The sequence below is a fragment of the Pygocentrus nattereri genome, chromosome 3 (genome assembly GCF_015220715.1).
Source record: "Pygocentrus nattereri isolate fPygNat1 chromosome 3, fPygNat1.pri, whole genome shotgun sequence".
Classification (NCBI taxonomy): Eukaryota; Metazoa; Chordata; class Actinopteri; order Characiformes; family Serrasalmidae; genus Pygocentrus; species Pygocentrus nattereri.
Window position 1 is genome coordinate 34124682 of NC_051213.1, and position 13941 is coordinate 34138622.

At 40.2% G+C, this 13941-nt stretch overlaps 1 protein-coding gene across 2 annotated transcripts in view; it reads left to right on the forward strand.

Moving 5' to 3' along the window:
• The window catches only part of lars2 (leucyl-tRNA synthetase 2, mitochondrial), a 98572-nt gene that overhangs the window by 51384 nt on the left and 33247 nt on the right, over positions 1 to 13941 (forward strand). For both annotated transcript variants that reach the window (XM_017714402.2, XM_017714401.2), the window contains exons 8-12: positions 2733 to 2840; positions 6605 to 6764; positions 7100 to 7204; positions 8900 to 9015; positions 11958 to 12241. In XM_017714402.2, the coding sequence (XP_017569891.1) occupies positions 2733 to 2840; positions 6605 to 6764; positions 7100 to 7204; positions 8900 to 9015; positions 11958 to 12241 (773 nt within the window). The remainder of the gene's footprint in view (positions 1 to 2732; positions 2841 to 6604; positions 6765 to 7099; positions 7205 to 8899; positions 9016 to 11957; positions 12242 to 13941) is intronic.

The following is a 13941-nucleotide window of genomic DNA, read 5'->3' on the forward strand; positions in this document are numbered from 1 at the left end:
CCCTGCCTGGTCAAAGTATGCATGCAAGTCATTACTATGGCAACCAATATGGATATGTGTGCAAATCCAACTACAGTCTCACAACACAAATCAGATCAGCTATAACTTTAAATCCTACAGCAAGTCTGAAAAGTCATTTGTCCTGCAGTGTTAACAAAGCATAAACAGCGGTCGGAAAATGGTTCTGTGGAAGTAATTGTGAATGTTGTTGTACATAAATGTCCTAAAATTACATCAGGGGGACAAATTGCACGCGATTGTCCTCTATATATTATCCACAGATGCTCAGATTGTTAACTTGAGAAATTAGATGAAGATGAAATGTTAGGGTTGGGTTTATGATTAGTTTTAGGTTTTGGTTGAAGTTAAAGTACATTTCTTTGTATCTACACTCTTTGCCTGTTTTATCAGCTCCACTTACTGTTTCTTGCATACTTTGTAAGCCCACTTTTGACCTGTTCTTCAGTGGTCAGGACCACTACTGAGCAGATGTTCTCTGGGAGATGGATCATTCTCAACGTTGCAATGACACTGACGTGGTGGTGTTAGTTTGTGTTCCACTGGTCTGAGTGGATCAGACACAGCAGCGCTGCTGGAGTTTTTAAACACCTCAGTGTCACTGCTGGACTGAGAATAGTCCACCAACCAAACCTATCCAGCCAACAGTGTCTTCTGACCACTGATGAAGGACTAGAGGATGACTAACACAAGCTGTGCAGCAGCAGATGAGCTGTCGTCTCGTCAGTGTTACTGCAGTGCTGAGAATGATCCACCACCCAAATAATACCTGCTGTTTGGTGGTCATGTTGCGGTCCTAACTATTGAATAACAGGGTAAAAGGGGCTAATAAAGTATACAAAGAAATGAGTTGAAATGAAATAAAACTAAAACTAAACCTGTGTGATAAGTGGAGCTGATAAAATGGACAAATAATGTAGATACAAAGACATAAGAGGTGTAAATAATGAAGTGGCCGGTTGATGTGTACATTTTAAAATATAATAAAATATGTATATAAAATATGCATTTAATTGAATGCTAGATAAAGACAGTGAGCATGTATGGGCCCTTTAGTAGATAATGGTAGCATTACTCGGCTACCATATTACACAAGTTAGTGAAAGTTCATACGAGGACAGTAATACAGACTCGCATCTGTGAAATCTGCTGTTACACAAGCTTTTCTCTGGCTTACGAAAGAGAACAGGAGGGGAGTGGGCTGGATGTCAGTGTGGGCTTTGTGAGCCTCTCTCCTCATTAAATATGACATCAGTCATTCAGATACTTCGTGCCAGTAAATTGGCCGTGCTTTGGTTACACTGCCGGGTGTGAGCGACATTATTCAGTTGATTGTGCAAAGATCTTGAACTGTGAAATAAACCTGCAGCTCAGGCACTTCATACATGTTACCATTAGCCAGAACGGAGAACTTTTGACCCAAGCTAAAGGGGAATTTCACTATGTGTTTAAAATGTTTGTGAACAGTGTCATTCAGAGTGGTCGGATGTGAAATGTTCCATTCTCAAAAAACTTACAGGGGCAGAATTGTTCACAGTGGTGGTGATAGGAACCAGACGTCTGAAGCTTCTGCATCACAGACAATTATGTGAAATGGCCACAGATATATTACCTGATGGCTGAGACATTGTTTTGCAGTAGTTTTATAGTTCTTACCTAAAACTATAATCTGTTGATGGTGACCAGGTAGACCCGAAGAATTTTTTATTTTTTCTCTCAAATGTACCGCTATTTCACCATAATCAGCATTACATATTAAAACTCAGACACTTGTAGGTTCAAGTAATTATTAAATGGCTGCATTTCAGTCTTTGTTGGTTGGTTGCATTATCTGCTTCTCATGATCCAAGTATTCCCTTAACACTTTGTGATGTTGAGGTCTGGACCCTGTGGTGGTCAGTCCATTGTTCTGAGAACACCAGTATCTTCTCTGTTTGATTTGCAAAGGGAAAGAAGACTATGCAGAATATGGCGTAGTGTTGTGTTGAAATAAGTATTAATGTCTCTTAAAAGACACCTAGAAGGCGGCATTTGTTGCTCCAGAATGCTCCCTTGCCCTTTACACACAGATATTTTTCCAGATTCTCTAATCATTTGATGATGATATCTGCTGTAGAATCCTTGCAATCCCATGCTGATGAATGTTATTCTGAAACTGTTGGATTAATGCTGATGCGTTTTTGGCAAAGTGGCGAGCCTCGAACTGTCCTTGCTCATAAAGGGCTAGGCCTTTCCTGGAAGCTCCTTTTATATCCATGCATGATTACATCACCTATTTAAGATGCTTTTTCAACATTTCACAATGGTCCTAGTCTTAAATTGCCTCCCTTTTTTGGAAAGTGTTGCAGGCATAAATGTCAGAATTTATGTATATTTATTAAAAAAATAATATTTTGCCTTTGTACTGTTTATGTTCAAGAACAGGTCAAAGTAGATTTGTAAATCACTGGGTTTATTAGCAGATTGTCATTTATCTAATTTATTTTTGGAAATATGCCTTGTACTTAATGTCTGTTTTGACTAGAAATTAAATAAATGAAGGATGGTGCTGGACTTGTGCACAGTACTGTGAGTTGGTCATTTTCTCCTATCTTAACAATCGTATTGTGCAGAAATGTGTAAAAGGTGAACTTTCCTTTTATGCAAGGTTTGAAATGTGATTGCATTTTTAATGTGCTATATCATGCTTGTATTTTTGTGTTTTTGTCTTGCAGCCTCTCTTGGACGCCTTGGCGGATCTCCCTGAGTGGTACGGTGTGAAAGCCATGCAGGCCAACTGGATCGGGGAATGCACAGGCTGCTATTTCGACCACGTGCTGAAGGTGAGTGATATTAGCTTCGCTTATACACAGCGGCCTTTCTTTCTACTTACTTCATTGTCGTATTCCTCATAATTTTCAGAACAGTGTTTGGCTGCAGACTGTAGACTCTGACTGTGCATATAAATCTGCATAATGACATCTGAAAAATGTTATTACATTTTGTGCATTTTAAGGCTTTGTGTGAGCTTCAGCTTAGGGTTATCTGGTCTATCTGTGTTATCTATGCTTTTCTGTCTCTCTCGTTATGAGAGGAAATATGTTCACTTAGCAGTGGCCTTGCTTATTAAATCCTTAATTTCATTTCCAGAGAGGGTGAGCAAGGACAGTGTGTAGGTGTGCTGAGTGTGTGGCTGCTGAGGAAAAGCACTACTAAAGCACTTGTTTGGGAAAGGCTGAGCAGAGACAGATTAGATGGGCAGCGTTGTCATGCCTGCTCTCAGACAGCATCCGAAGCAGTCCTGTGCAGAATCTTAAGCCAGCAGAGAAAATGATATATAAAGGTTTTTATCTGGGCAGTAAGCATGAATGTGCTTCTGGCTTAACTGTTTCCAAGGAAGTCCAGAAGTTGCAGATACCGTCCAATACCTGCTTCCTCTAATCAGCCCTCTTTCAAATTTAATCAAGAGTCCTGCTAATGGGATTTAGCAGATCCGTACAATGGCTGGAGTTCATTGAGGGGGGGGGGAAAAGGACCAAACCTGTGTTCATCTAACCCCTACGTGCATAAATTACATTAAAAAATGCAGATTTAAAAAAAAAGATTTTGTACTCCGAACAACATAAAAATTATAAGAATCACAGAAATATAAATGTAAAATATCACAGAATATCACCCACCTCTTATAAATATATATATATATGTATATATATATATGGCGGCACGGTGGCGTGGTGGGTAGCGCTGTCGCCTCACAGCAAGGAGGGCCTGGGTTCGATTCCCCGGCCGGGCGGCCAGGGTCCTCTCTGTGTGGAGTTTGCATGTTCTCCCCGTGTCTGCGTGGGTTTCCTCCGGGTTCTCCGGTTTCCTCCCACAGTCCAAAGACATGCAGTCAGGCCAATTGGACATGCTAAATTACCCCTAGGTGTGAGTGACTGTCTGTGTCTGTCTGTCTGTCTGCCCTGTGATGGACTGGCGACCTGTCCAGGGTGTATCCTGCCTTCCGCCCGAAGACTGCTGGGATAGGCTCCAGCATATCCCCGCGACCCTGATGGAGAAGCGGCTAATAAGATGGATGGATGGATGGATGGATGGATGGATGGATGGATATATATATATATATATATAACTCCCTACATGTTAAAGCAGTAAGCCATGAGAGGCTGGCCAAAAAGGCAGCCAACATAAAATGTGATAAAATACACAACTTTTGAGAAAATAATTTGTTATTATTAGTAATAATTGGCATAAACAAGTATTCCGCCAAGAAGTGTAGTTCCTTTAGAGTGCGGTATCGTTGCCAAGCCATGGACGGCTGAATGAGGAGAATGCTTGGTAGTCCATCGCTGTGTGTTGCGATTATTTCATGAATTGTTTTAACATTTTGTCTTGTAACAATGAAGCGCTATTTAATTTAAGTTAAAATACTGGATCCTGCACACCAACAGTGCAAAATACAGCTAAGAAACAGTCATTTGGGACTCGGTCAAATGCATACTTGATAAATGATGCACTATTTGACTGTAGAAGCTAAAATTCAAAACGTTCATAGCTCGCAAACTTTCATAGCAGCATGAGAGCCAAAGATTATTAAAGGTTTCTTTTCATGCAGTGGTACAGAGTTTAGTTATGAGGCAGTCATAGGTGTGGGTATAACATGGATTTTACAATGGCTTCGAATGTGGATTTTAGGAATGGAGCTGTCCGTTTTATGAATATAAACATATACAAAACATTTTTCCCTTATTAAGTCTTATTTCACATTCAAATATAAAGTTTGCACAAGCGTGCCAGAAACAAATATTGCATTTCTGTTACTGACAGCTGTCACAATTGGCCCCTCCCAGTCCTGTCCATGTGTTCGTGTTGTGTTTTGATCTTCCATGTGCATTTGTTTTGGTTTCCTACTCCGGCCCCTTGTTTTGGTGACTCCTCCCCTGGTTATTCTCACCTGTGTTTCCACCTGTGTCTTGTGAACCCTCCTTAGCCCTCTTGTATTTAAGCCCTGTGTTTTCATTAGTCTAGTGCTGGTCATTATTTGTCTGAACTGTTATCTGCTGTGTTGGATGTTCTGTTTGTTCTGTTCTGCTCTGCTTGTTTTGTTGGATTCTGGTTTGTCTGTCATGTCTGCCCCCCGATCTATCCGTGTTGGCCATCTGACTTAGGACCATTATGACCCTCATTTTGGATTTGCCCTTAATAAATCTCGCTTGTCTCCGCACATGCGTCCGCCTCCTAGCTCCCAGTTACAGCAGCCGTCTTAGATTGAAAGTGTCAGCACGCGAGGAGAAGCTGAATCCATGATAATGTTCCATTATGTTGATGGGTCTCATGATTCAGATAAGTAAATAGCCTCAAATTAGCTGTCTATGTAGGTGGTCTAGGAACTGACCTAAGCCTTTCCCTGGTGGCAGATAATAGAGCTGCTGTTAATGGTTCTATCTATATTATCTATGTTAATGGTTCAGTGTCAAGCTTGTAATAATAGAAAAACCCATTTGGGTTCTATATAGAACCCATTTCAAAAAGGTTCTGTATAGAACCATGGACAACACATTCTCCATCAATCTGAGGAATGCTTTAATGATATAAAGAACTCGTTAGATCATGCAAGGGGTTCTTTGACTGTTCATGGTTCTATATAGAACCATTTTCTTTGCTAAACAATCCTTGAAGAACCATCTATTTTAAGAGTGTATCACTGAGGAAGCTACCCACAAGTACAGTTTTATTATCTGTTATTAATTGTCACGTTGTCTTAGTTTCATTAGTTCTCTTCGTCAACAAATATGTAATAAAGTAAAGCTTGGATAGACAGTTGTGCCACTGAGTGTCTACATGGCTCCGTTTTCTAATCAGTGGCACAACTGTCTAAGAGTCAACTGGCCAACTGTTGTATTAGATGGACACCTTGCATGAAAGGGCTGGTCATTTCAGAAGACATTGGGTCTTATTCACCACTCATTCCGTTTTTTCTTAAATTTGTTCATCAAAAACGTTCTAAGAAAAAGTCTACGTCAAATTCATTACGTGCTCTTAAATTCTAAGAATTATTTTTATATCCCTCTTGGGCTCTTAAGTGTATATAGATTCTGTTCTTACCTAAGAACACATCCCAAATCAGAAAACATTTCTTCTTAAGAACAGATGGTGAATGAAGCACATTGTTTTCCTTTATACTCTGATACTTCATGATTCATTGTATTTGTTTTCATGTTATTTAGTGTTTCTTCAAGCAAAGCACATTTAGTACCATGGTAAATTGTTTTTAAACAGTTTTCTTGACTAGTCCTGAGTAGTGGATTGTTTTATTTATTGTTCATTATGTATTAGTATGAATTATGAATTTGAGACGCTGTGTAGATTAAACATATTATGATTAATTATTATTATCATCATTAGTCTAAGGCTTTTGCACAGTAGTGCATTAGAGATGTACACTGTAAAAAAAAAAAAAAATCTTGTTAATTCAAGTAATGTTCATAATAAAGCTTTCCCTCCATAGTTCAGGCAAGCCTACTGTAAGACATGCATGGATGCTAATCTTACTCACATTATAGCTATTGAGCTATATTCTCTCTCATTTTGCTCTCTCTCTGCTTCTCAGCTGGAGGGGAAAGAGACAGGTGAGGTGCTGGCTGCCTACACCTCTTCTCCTGAAGCCATATATGGAGCAGCATTCATCTCCATCCTGCCATCTCACCGCCTTCTCCACGGCTCCAGCCCCCTGAGACCCGCGCTGCACAGAGCACTGCAACCTGGGAAAAGTGAGGGGCACACACACACACACACACAGATAACATGAATGTGAAAGGCATGAGTCCATAGTAAGCATAAGTGACAATGATCATTAAAGAAGCTCTGCATGTTTAATGTCATACATTGTTTCGTTGTGAGTGTGTGAGTGTGTGTGTAGCTCTCTCGATGCTGTGTGTGTAGAATGGTGTTGCTGTATTGAGCTCACATCTGACTGTGTTTATAATTGGTGGTCCCGCATGGGGCTGCTCTCTCTGAGGGCATTGTAGTTAATGAGGTATCAGGAGAGGACACACGCTATTAACACTTGACTATTATCTCTCATTTGCTGACGCCTGGCCTGCAGATTGCCTCAGTGAGGTCACTGCCCTCAACGTCTTTACCGGCCATGAGATTCCGGTGGTCATCTCTGCTAAGACCGAGTTTCATGGACACCTAGACACAGTGATAGGTGAGCATTTACATATGTGGAGGAACTCTCTTTGAAAACAAAAGTATTTTAATTGTGTGTGTGTGTGTGTGTGTGTGTGTGTGTGATGCTTAATGGCTTGTCACAATTATTACATAATAATCTGGATGTAATTATATGAAATGATAGCAGTTATTATCCACAGTACTTAACTTTTACAATCGTGTTTATGTTGCAGATAACAAAGTGAATCGTTTGCCTTTTTTCCCATTAGGTTGAGACAAATACATGTTTTTAAAAAATGGAAGGTTGACGATATATTTATTGAGACACCTCATGGATCTAACATAAGAACAAAAGACATAAAATTGCTATAATAATAATAATAATTTATAGAGCATTTTTCATACCAGTGACAGCTCAAAGTGCTTTACAGACAGATCATGAAGCTTAACAGTTTTAGAAGAAATTTTGAGTATGAGATTAAAATCATATACTTTTATTGTTTATCTGTTTGTCTCAGTGGTAACCTGTGTGGTTTCCAAACACACCTGTGTTCCTGCCTTTGCAAATCATTTCATTTTGATTACATTTGTAGTTGGTACTGTCAGCTAGTTTGAGTGAATGATAAGCAGCATGACTCCACACAGGAGTCTGAAAAGCTGATACTGAATGGATTGTTTGGTTGAGACCAACTTTAGGAGGTTATGTTTTTACCATGTTGGCTATGCAGTAAGTTAACTATATTGGTTAACATATGAAGCAAGCAAACTGACTAGACTTTCAGAAGAAACTGATGTGGCTTCAGCGTTGCACTGAATGCAGCAGCATTTGGACAAATTTGGACAAATTTAGCCATTGTTAATGTATTGGAAGGCTAAATTCAGGGCTGTTAAAAATATCCAGTGGTCATGTTCTCCTGAAATGACCATGTTACATTTTTGGGGGCAGAATATTACAAAGACAGCTCTGTCCGCATACCGAAACATTTGGCCGGAGTAGTAGGTCATTAGTATTAAATTTTGTAGTACATTTGGCATACAGGGGAAATTCATGTTGGTCAAATACCACATACTGTTTACTCCTTTTGGGCACATTTTGCAAGCAGTATGAAGTAGGCTATTTTTAACGCAGCCATTACGCAGCAGCTCTCCTCACTACACACCCACTCGGAAACCCCTTGACTGCACACAGGTGATTAACTAAATATGCAACGTTTAACACAAACTGGCAGCATCAGCGATGATTGAGGAGAGTCGAATTACAGGGGGTGAATAGTTATGAATTGACACACTTAGTTTTATATTTTCAACTACATTGGTCACAAATTCATTTGTTTAAATTTAAATTTTAATCAGTGTGCACAGGTCAGTTTTCACTCTGACATGAGAGTCAAAGTGAAAACTGTGATAATAAAACATGAAAATGTGTTTTTATTAGTGCTGTATGTAATACATGTGGGATGTATTAATGACCCCATGGCCTCCTATGGATGTTTGTGTTCTGACTGTACAGAGGCAAACATGTCTCATGTTATTCATTGCACCATTTCCCAGCATGCTCTGCTCTCCTTCACCTGAATCCCCTGCTGGTCTCAGTCAAGTCCTTTGCAAACAGCTCCCCTGTGACCGAATCACTTTTATCACATACATAGTTTTTCTTTGTGTCAGCGCTTAATGTGTGTGTGTGTGTGTGTGTGTGTGTGTGTGTGTGTGTGTGTGTGTGTGTGTGTGACAGGTATTCCTGACAGCAGTGGGGAGGACGTGTGTGTGGCCAGGGATCTAGGTGTCCATTGGGTTTCGGTGCTGAAGAGTGAAGAAGATGGAACTCACACTCTAATCAACTCTGCTGAGGTACACACTGATCACATGCACCCTGTCACAAGGGGAGGCTGCTACACATACACACACACACACACATATACTCTCACACTCACTTTCACCAGCACCGTCCTGAGGCTCTTGTTCTCACAAGCACACACCCACACACGCTGTCCCAAGGCCTCTACCTCCCTGAGCGCACACACACACACACACACACACACACACCACTACACGTACACTGTCCCAAAGCTTCCCAACCTACTAAAGGCCGAAGAACACCAGATGCTCTGTGAAAGCATTGTTTTTAACAGTGTGCATCACTTTCTCTAAGCACCACAGTGCTCCACGCAGCATTTTACTATATCACAGTTAAATTAAACACAGAACAAGAGCATAAAAATTTGCACTGTAGGCTTGAAATTTACACTGACTGCATAACTCTATTTATAGACTTTACGACGAAACAGATAAATGTTAATTTCTGTGATCTTAGCTGACCTTACTAGGCCAGTCATGTCATAACCTCACCTTATTTATCTTAACTAGAAAACAATGAGCGTGTGAAAAGTTACTTAACCAGTACTTAATAAGATAAATCCACTAAATGATGTTAAAAGGTTTATTCCATTAAATCTAAATGACTAGAGTGTAAAAATTGTTTTAATGAAGGTGTGTTCACAGAGTTTACTCAAAAACACTGAGTTTGGGGGGAGTTAGTTAGCTGATACCAAAACTAAATTCACCGAATAATGTTCAAAGTTTTATTCCATTAAATATGTGTGAGTGGAGTGTAGAATCATCTCGAGCCTGTGCTGTCACTTTACCTAAAGGCCACCGCACGCCAGAGGCTTTCAGAAGCCATCGTTTTTAATGAGGGGGCGCGCACCACTGCCAACATTTGTGTTCACTGCTCACCATCGTAATTTTCTCTGAGAACAAAAGTGTGTCACTCACCATTTTGATATTATTGTTTTAAATTAAACCCCCAACAAGACCACAAAAGGTGATGGTATATCATGATCTGATATTTACACCAAGAAACACAGCCCGTCTGTAGTCTGTAAGAGAGACAGATTCTAATGTCCTGTTACCTCTGCTAATGTCACATTGTAACCTCACTTCAAACCTTTTTGCACAAATTTAAAATGAAGGAGTTTGAGGCTAAACCTGATAAATTCATAAAATAATGTTTCCATCAAGTCTATGAACTTGAGCTTGACATTTGCCAGCACTCTCACTGCAGTGTGCTGTATGTGTTATGACTATTCTTTAGCTGACCTGCTGGGAGTCTCTGTGTGGTGTTACTGTTGTGCAGTATCCTTTACACACAGCTTGAAAAGTGAATGAAAAGCACAGTGTAAAGCTCCAGTGCTGAAATGACTTCATTTTTTGTTTTTTGTTGAACAAGGCCACGCTTACAGATGGAAGTCTTAGTTGGGTGATGGGGAATTCTGTGGTCAGGGGACCATAAACACACAGTTCTCTCAGTGAGGGACAAATATGAATAGACATGGATTCCTTCATACAGCAGTCCAGTAAGAGTGGATGATGTGGCAGAAATAGTATGTGATAATACTTGAAGGCATTTTCATGTCACACAGTGCGTCATGTTATGGAAATTATTTGAGTTGAGTTGCAAACAATTTGGGATGGACACCAGCAAAACGAATCAACTAGATTTATTCAACAAATATGAATACTTGAATGAATATGAATGAATGAACCGTTATTTCAGTTGTGAAATATTTCAGTCAGAGTGAAATTAAAGAAAAAAAGAGAAAATTGCTAGATTTTACAGTGGGGGGAAAAAGTAAACATATGTGGCCTGTGAAAACTGTATGGCACATTTTTATCTTTTTATTATTTTTCTTCTGAATGTTAAATGCAGCAAAAATAGAAATTGTGCACTAAAAGCAGTGCTGCTGGAGTGTTTAGACACCTCCGTGTCGCTGCTGGACTGAGAATAGTCCATCAACCAAAAATATCCAGCCAACAGCGTCCTCTGGGCAGCGTCCTGTGATCACTGATGAAGGACTAGAGGATGACCAACACAAACTGCAGCAGCAGATGAGCCATCGTCTCTGACTTTACATCTACAAGGTGGACCGACAAGATAGGAGTGTCTGTTTAAAACTCCAGCAGCGCTGCTGTGACTGATCCACTCGTACCAGAACAACACACCTTAACACACCTCCACCACATCAGTGTTACTGCAGTGCTGAGAATGATCCACCACCCAAATGCTCTGTGAGGGTCCATGGGGGTCCTGACCACTGAAGAACAGGGTATAAAAGGGGGCTAACAAAGTATCAGAGAAACAGATGGACTTTAGTCTGTAACTGTAGAACTACAAAGTGCACCTATATAGTAAGTGGAGCTGATGAAATGGACAACGAACGTAGGGAGGTGGTCATAGTGTTATGCGTGATAGGTGTATGTGGCCTGTGTAAAAATGTACAGCACTTTTGTTTTCCAGGATGTTAAACTCAGCAAATAAATAGACATTGTGCACTAGAATTTGCATGAAAATGCTATGCAGTTTATTCTCTGTAGAGGATGTGTTCATTTATTTTCTCTAAGATACAACTCTAAGAAAATACAGGGTGCATACGACATTCATTCCTATTCTTGTCATTATATTGTTTACAGGCTCACTATTATTGGTCTTGTTAAGTTAAATGTACTAATAGATGATACGCATGTTATACTTAGAAAACCTTATCAGGATGGCATTTACCATGGTAACACTCAGCCATCTCACATCCCCATGTTCCTGTCGTTCCGTCATAGGCGTCTTGGCAGTGAGGTGTTTGACGAAGTTTCAGATTTTCTTGTTCTTGTTGGTTGTCATGTTGAGAAGATTGTGATCCAAGTTTCACATGCAACAAAGGAGGGTTCTAATGACACCTCTGCAGTTCTACATCCCTGTGAAATGATAAACACTCAGCGATCTCTTCATATCTGCTCTGTAGTTCACAGGTCAGACACGAGAAGATGCCTTCATCTCCATTACCCAGAAAGCTCGAGAAAGGAACGTGGGCGGTCACCTCACCAGCTCAAAGCTGAGGGACTGGTTGATCTCAAGGCAGCGCTACTGGGGTACACCCATTCCTGTGGTACATTGTGGGTCATGTGGTCCTGTGGCAGTACCTGTGGAGGATCTGCCAGTCATGCTGCCTAAAGTGCCATTCCTGACCGGGAAAGGAGCGTCACCTCTACAGTCTGCTCATGATTGGGTCAACTGCTCATGTCCCAGGTACGGCTCTGTTCTCACTGTAACTGTGCTTTTGTAATGAGCTCTGTTATGTCATGAAAGAAACAAACGAACAGAGGAGCATAGCAAGAAATAAGCAAGAACAGACTCCTTCAGGAGCTGAAATTTTGTCACCACTTTTGCATATAGATTGGATGCCCATAGCCTAGTCTGAGTTACTGACAAAGCAAACTAATCCTGTTGATGTTTGTCAAAAAGTACAGATTGCTGTGACACAACCGATCCATCATCTTCATTCCATTCATCAAATATAGAGACAGCAAGGTTTTGTTGGATTCATGCCATCTGCAAAAGTTTGGGGGTGGCCTGTAGCCTAATGGTAGGAGACGTGAGCCATCAACTGCAAGGTTGCAGGTTCAAATCCCTCAACTGACTAAGTATATTTGGGGGTGCACTTGGGCAAGGCACTTAACCCCCACTGCACCAGGCGGCGCTGCTCTGCTGGCGACGTTGTGCTGCTCCCAGATTGGGCATAGTTAGGCAGCAAAATGACAGACTTCCCTTGTAGGACCAATAAAGTACATAACACAAAAATAGAGCAAAGGGCGATAAAATGTTGCACTTTCACTGTCCGAAAAATCACATTTGGTGTACAAGAGATCAGTTATGCACGTCTCAATGAATGTGTGAATAAATCTGATCTTTAGATCTTGTATTCAGTAACTGTTATAAAGTAAATCTACACAGCATATTTACTTAATCATCTTTTTTTCATTTGTAGTTTCATGTCTCTGGCCATATTGTGCATGATGCATCATGTCATTTAAAAGTTACTCTTTTCTTGTAATCTTCCAGCAAAGTGTCTTTAACTCTAAAACAGCTTCTGATTTTTATGATGTCACAGTGTATCAGCGAGTGTGGAATAATAATATTAACCAATCATATTTCACCTCCTACCACACCCACCTAAAATGCTCAGCTTGCTCAGGGACCTTCCCTTACTGTGTGTTTACACTCATAAATACAGTATGGATAAAAACTCCTGAGCATTTCCAATGTTAGAGCATTGTTATAAACAGTAGAGATCATTTAGACATCGTATCTACAAACTGCCCTAGAAAACAAATCATTGTTATTTTTTATTGCTTACAGTGATTGTGACAAACCTCAGATGTATCTCTGTGTGTCAGAATCATTCACATCATCCACTAAATGTAAATCGTTTTAGTCAAAGTCATAAAAACTCATCTTTTAGCCATGTCACAGAAAGGATTTGGTGATGTTTTTATGTATTGCAAAGCATATTGTATTTGTAATATGTAGCAATATAACCATAGTGCAGCATTATTGAAATTATTCAGTAACTGTTGTGAAACTAATGCAGTTAGTTATAAGCAGGGATATAGTGCTAAAAATGTGGGATAACCCTACACTTCAGTGGACATCCATTTGCACGGACAGCTTGGGTTTGCCATGGTTTCTTTGTTGGAGTTGGTGTGAAATGTATAGCATAAGCCCAGAGCTTTTTCATGTAAATATATGCAGAATTCCTCTAGGCTGTATGGCCTCAAATCTCATCAGAACAGCACGAAAGTCACTTCACCAATGAAGTGCTGTTCTGTCAGCAAGTTCAGGTTATAGGCATCATCACTGAGTCATGAAGTCCACAAGGATGTTGAGAGATATGACTCTTCGTGAGTGTAGGCCGGAGTAATAGACTGTTGGGTCTGACTGTGAAGCAT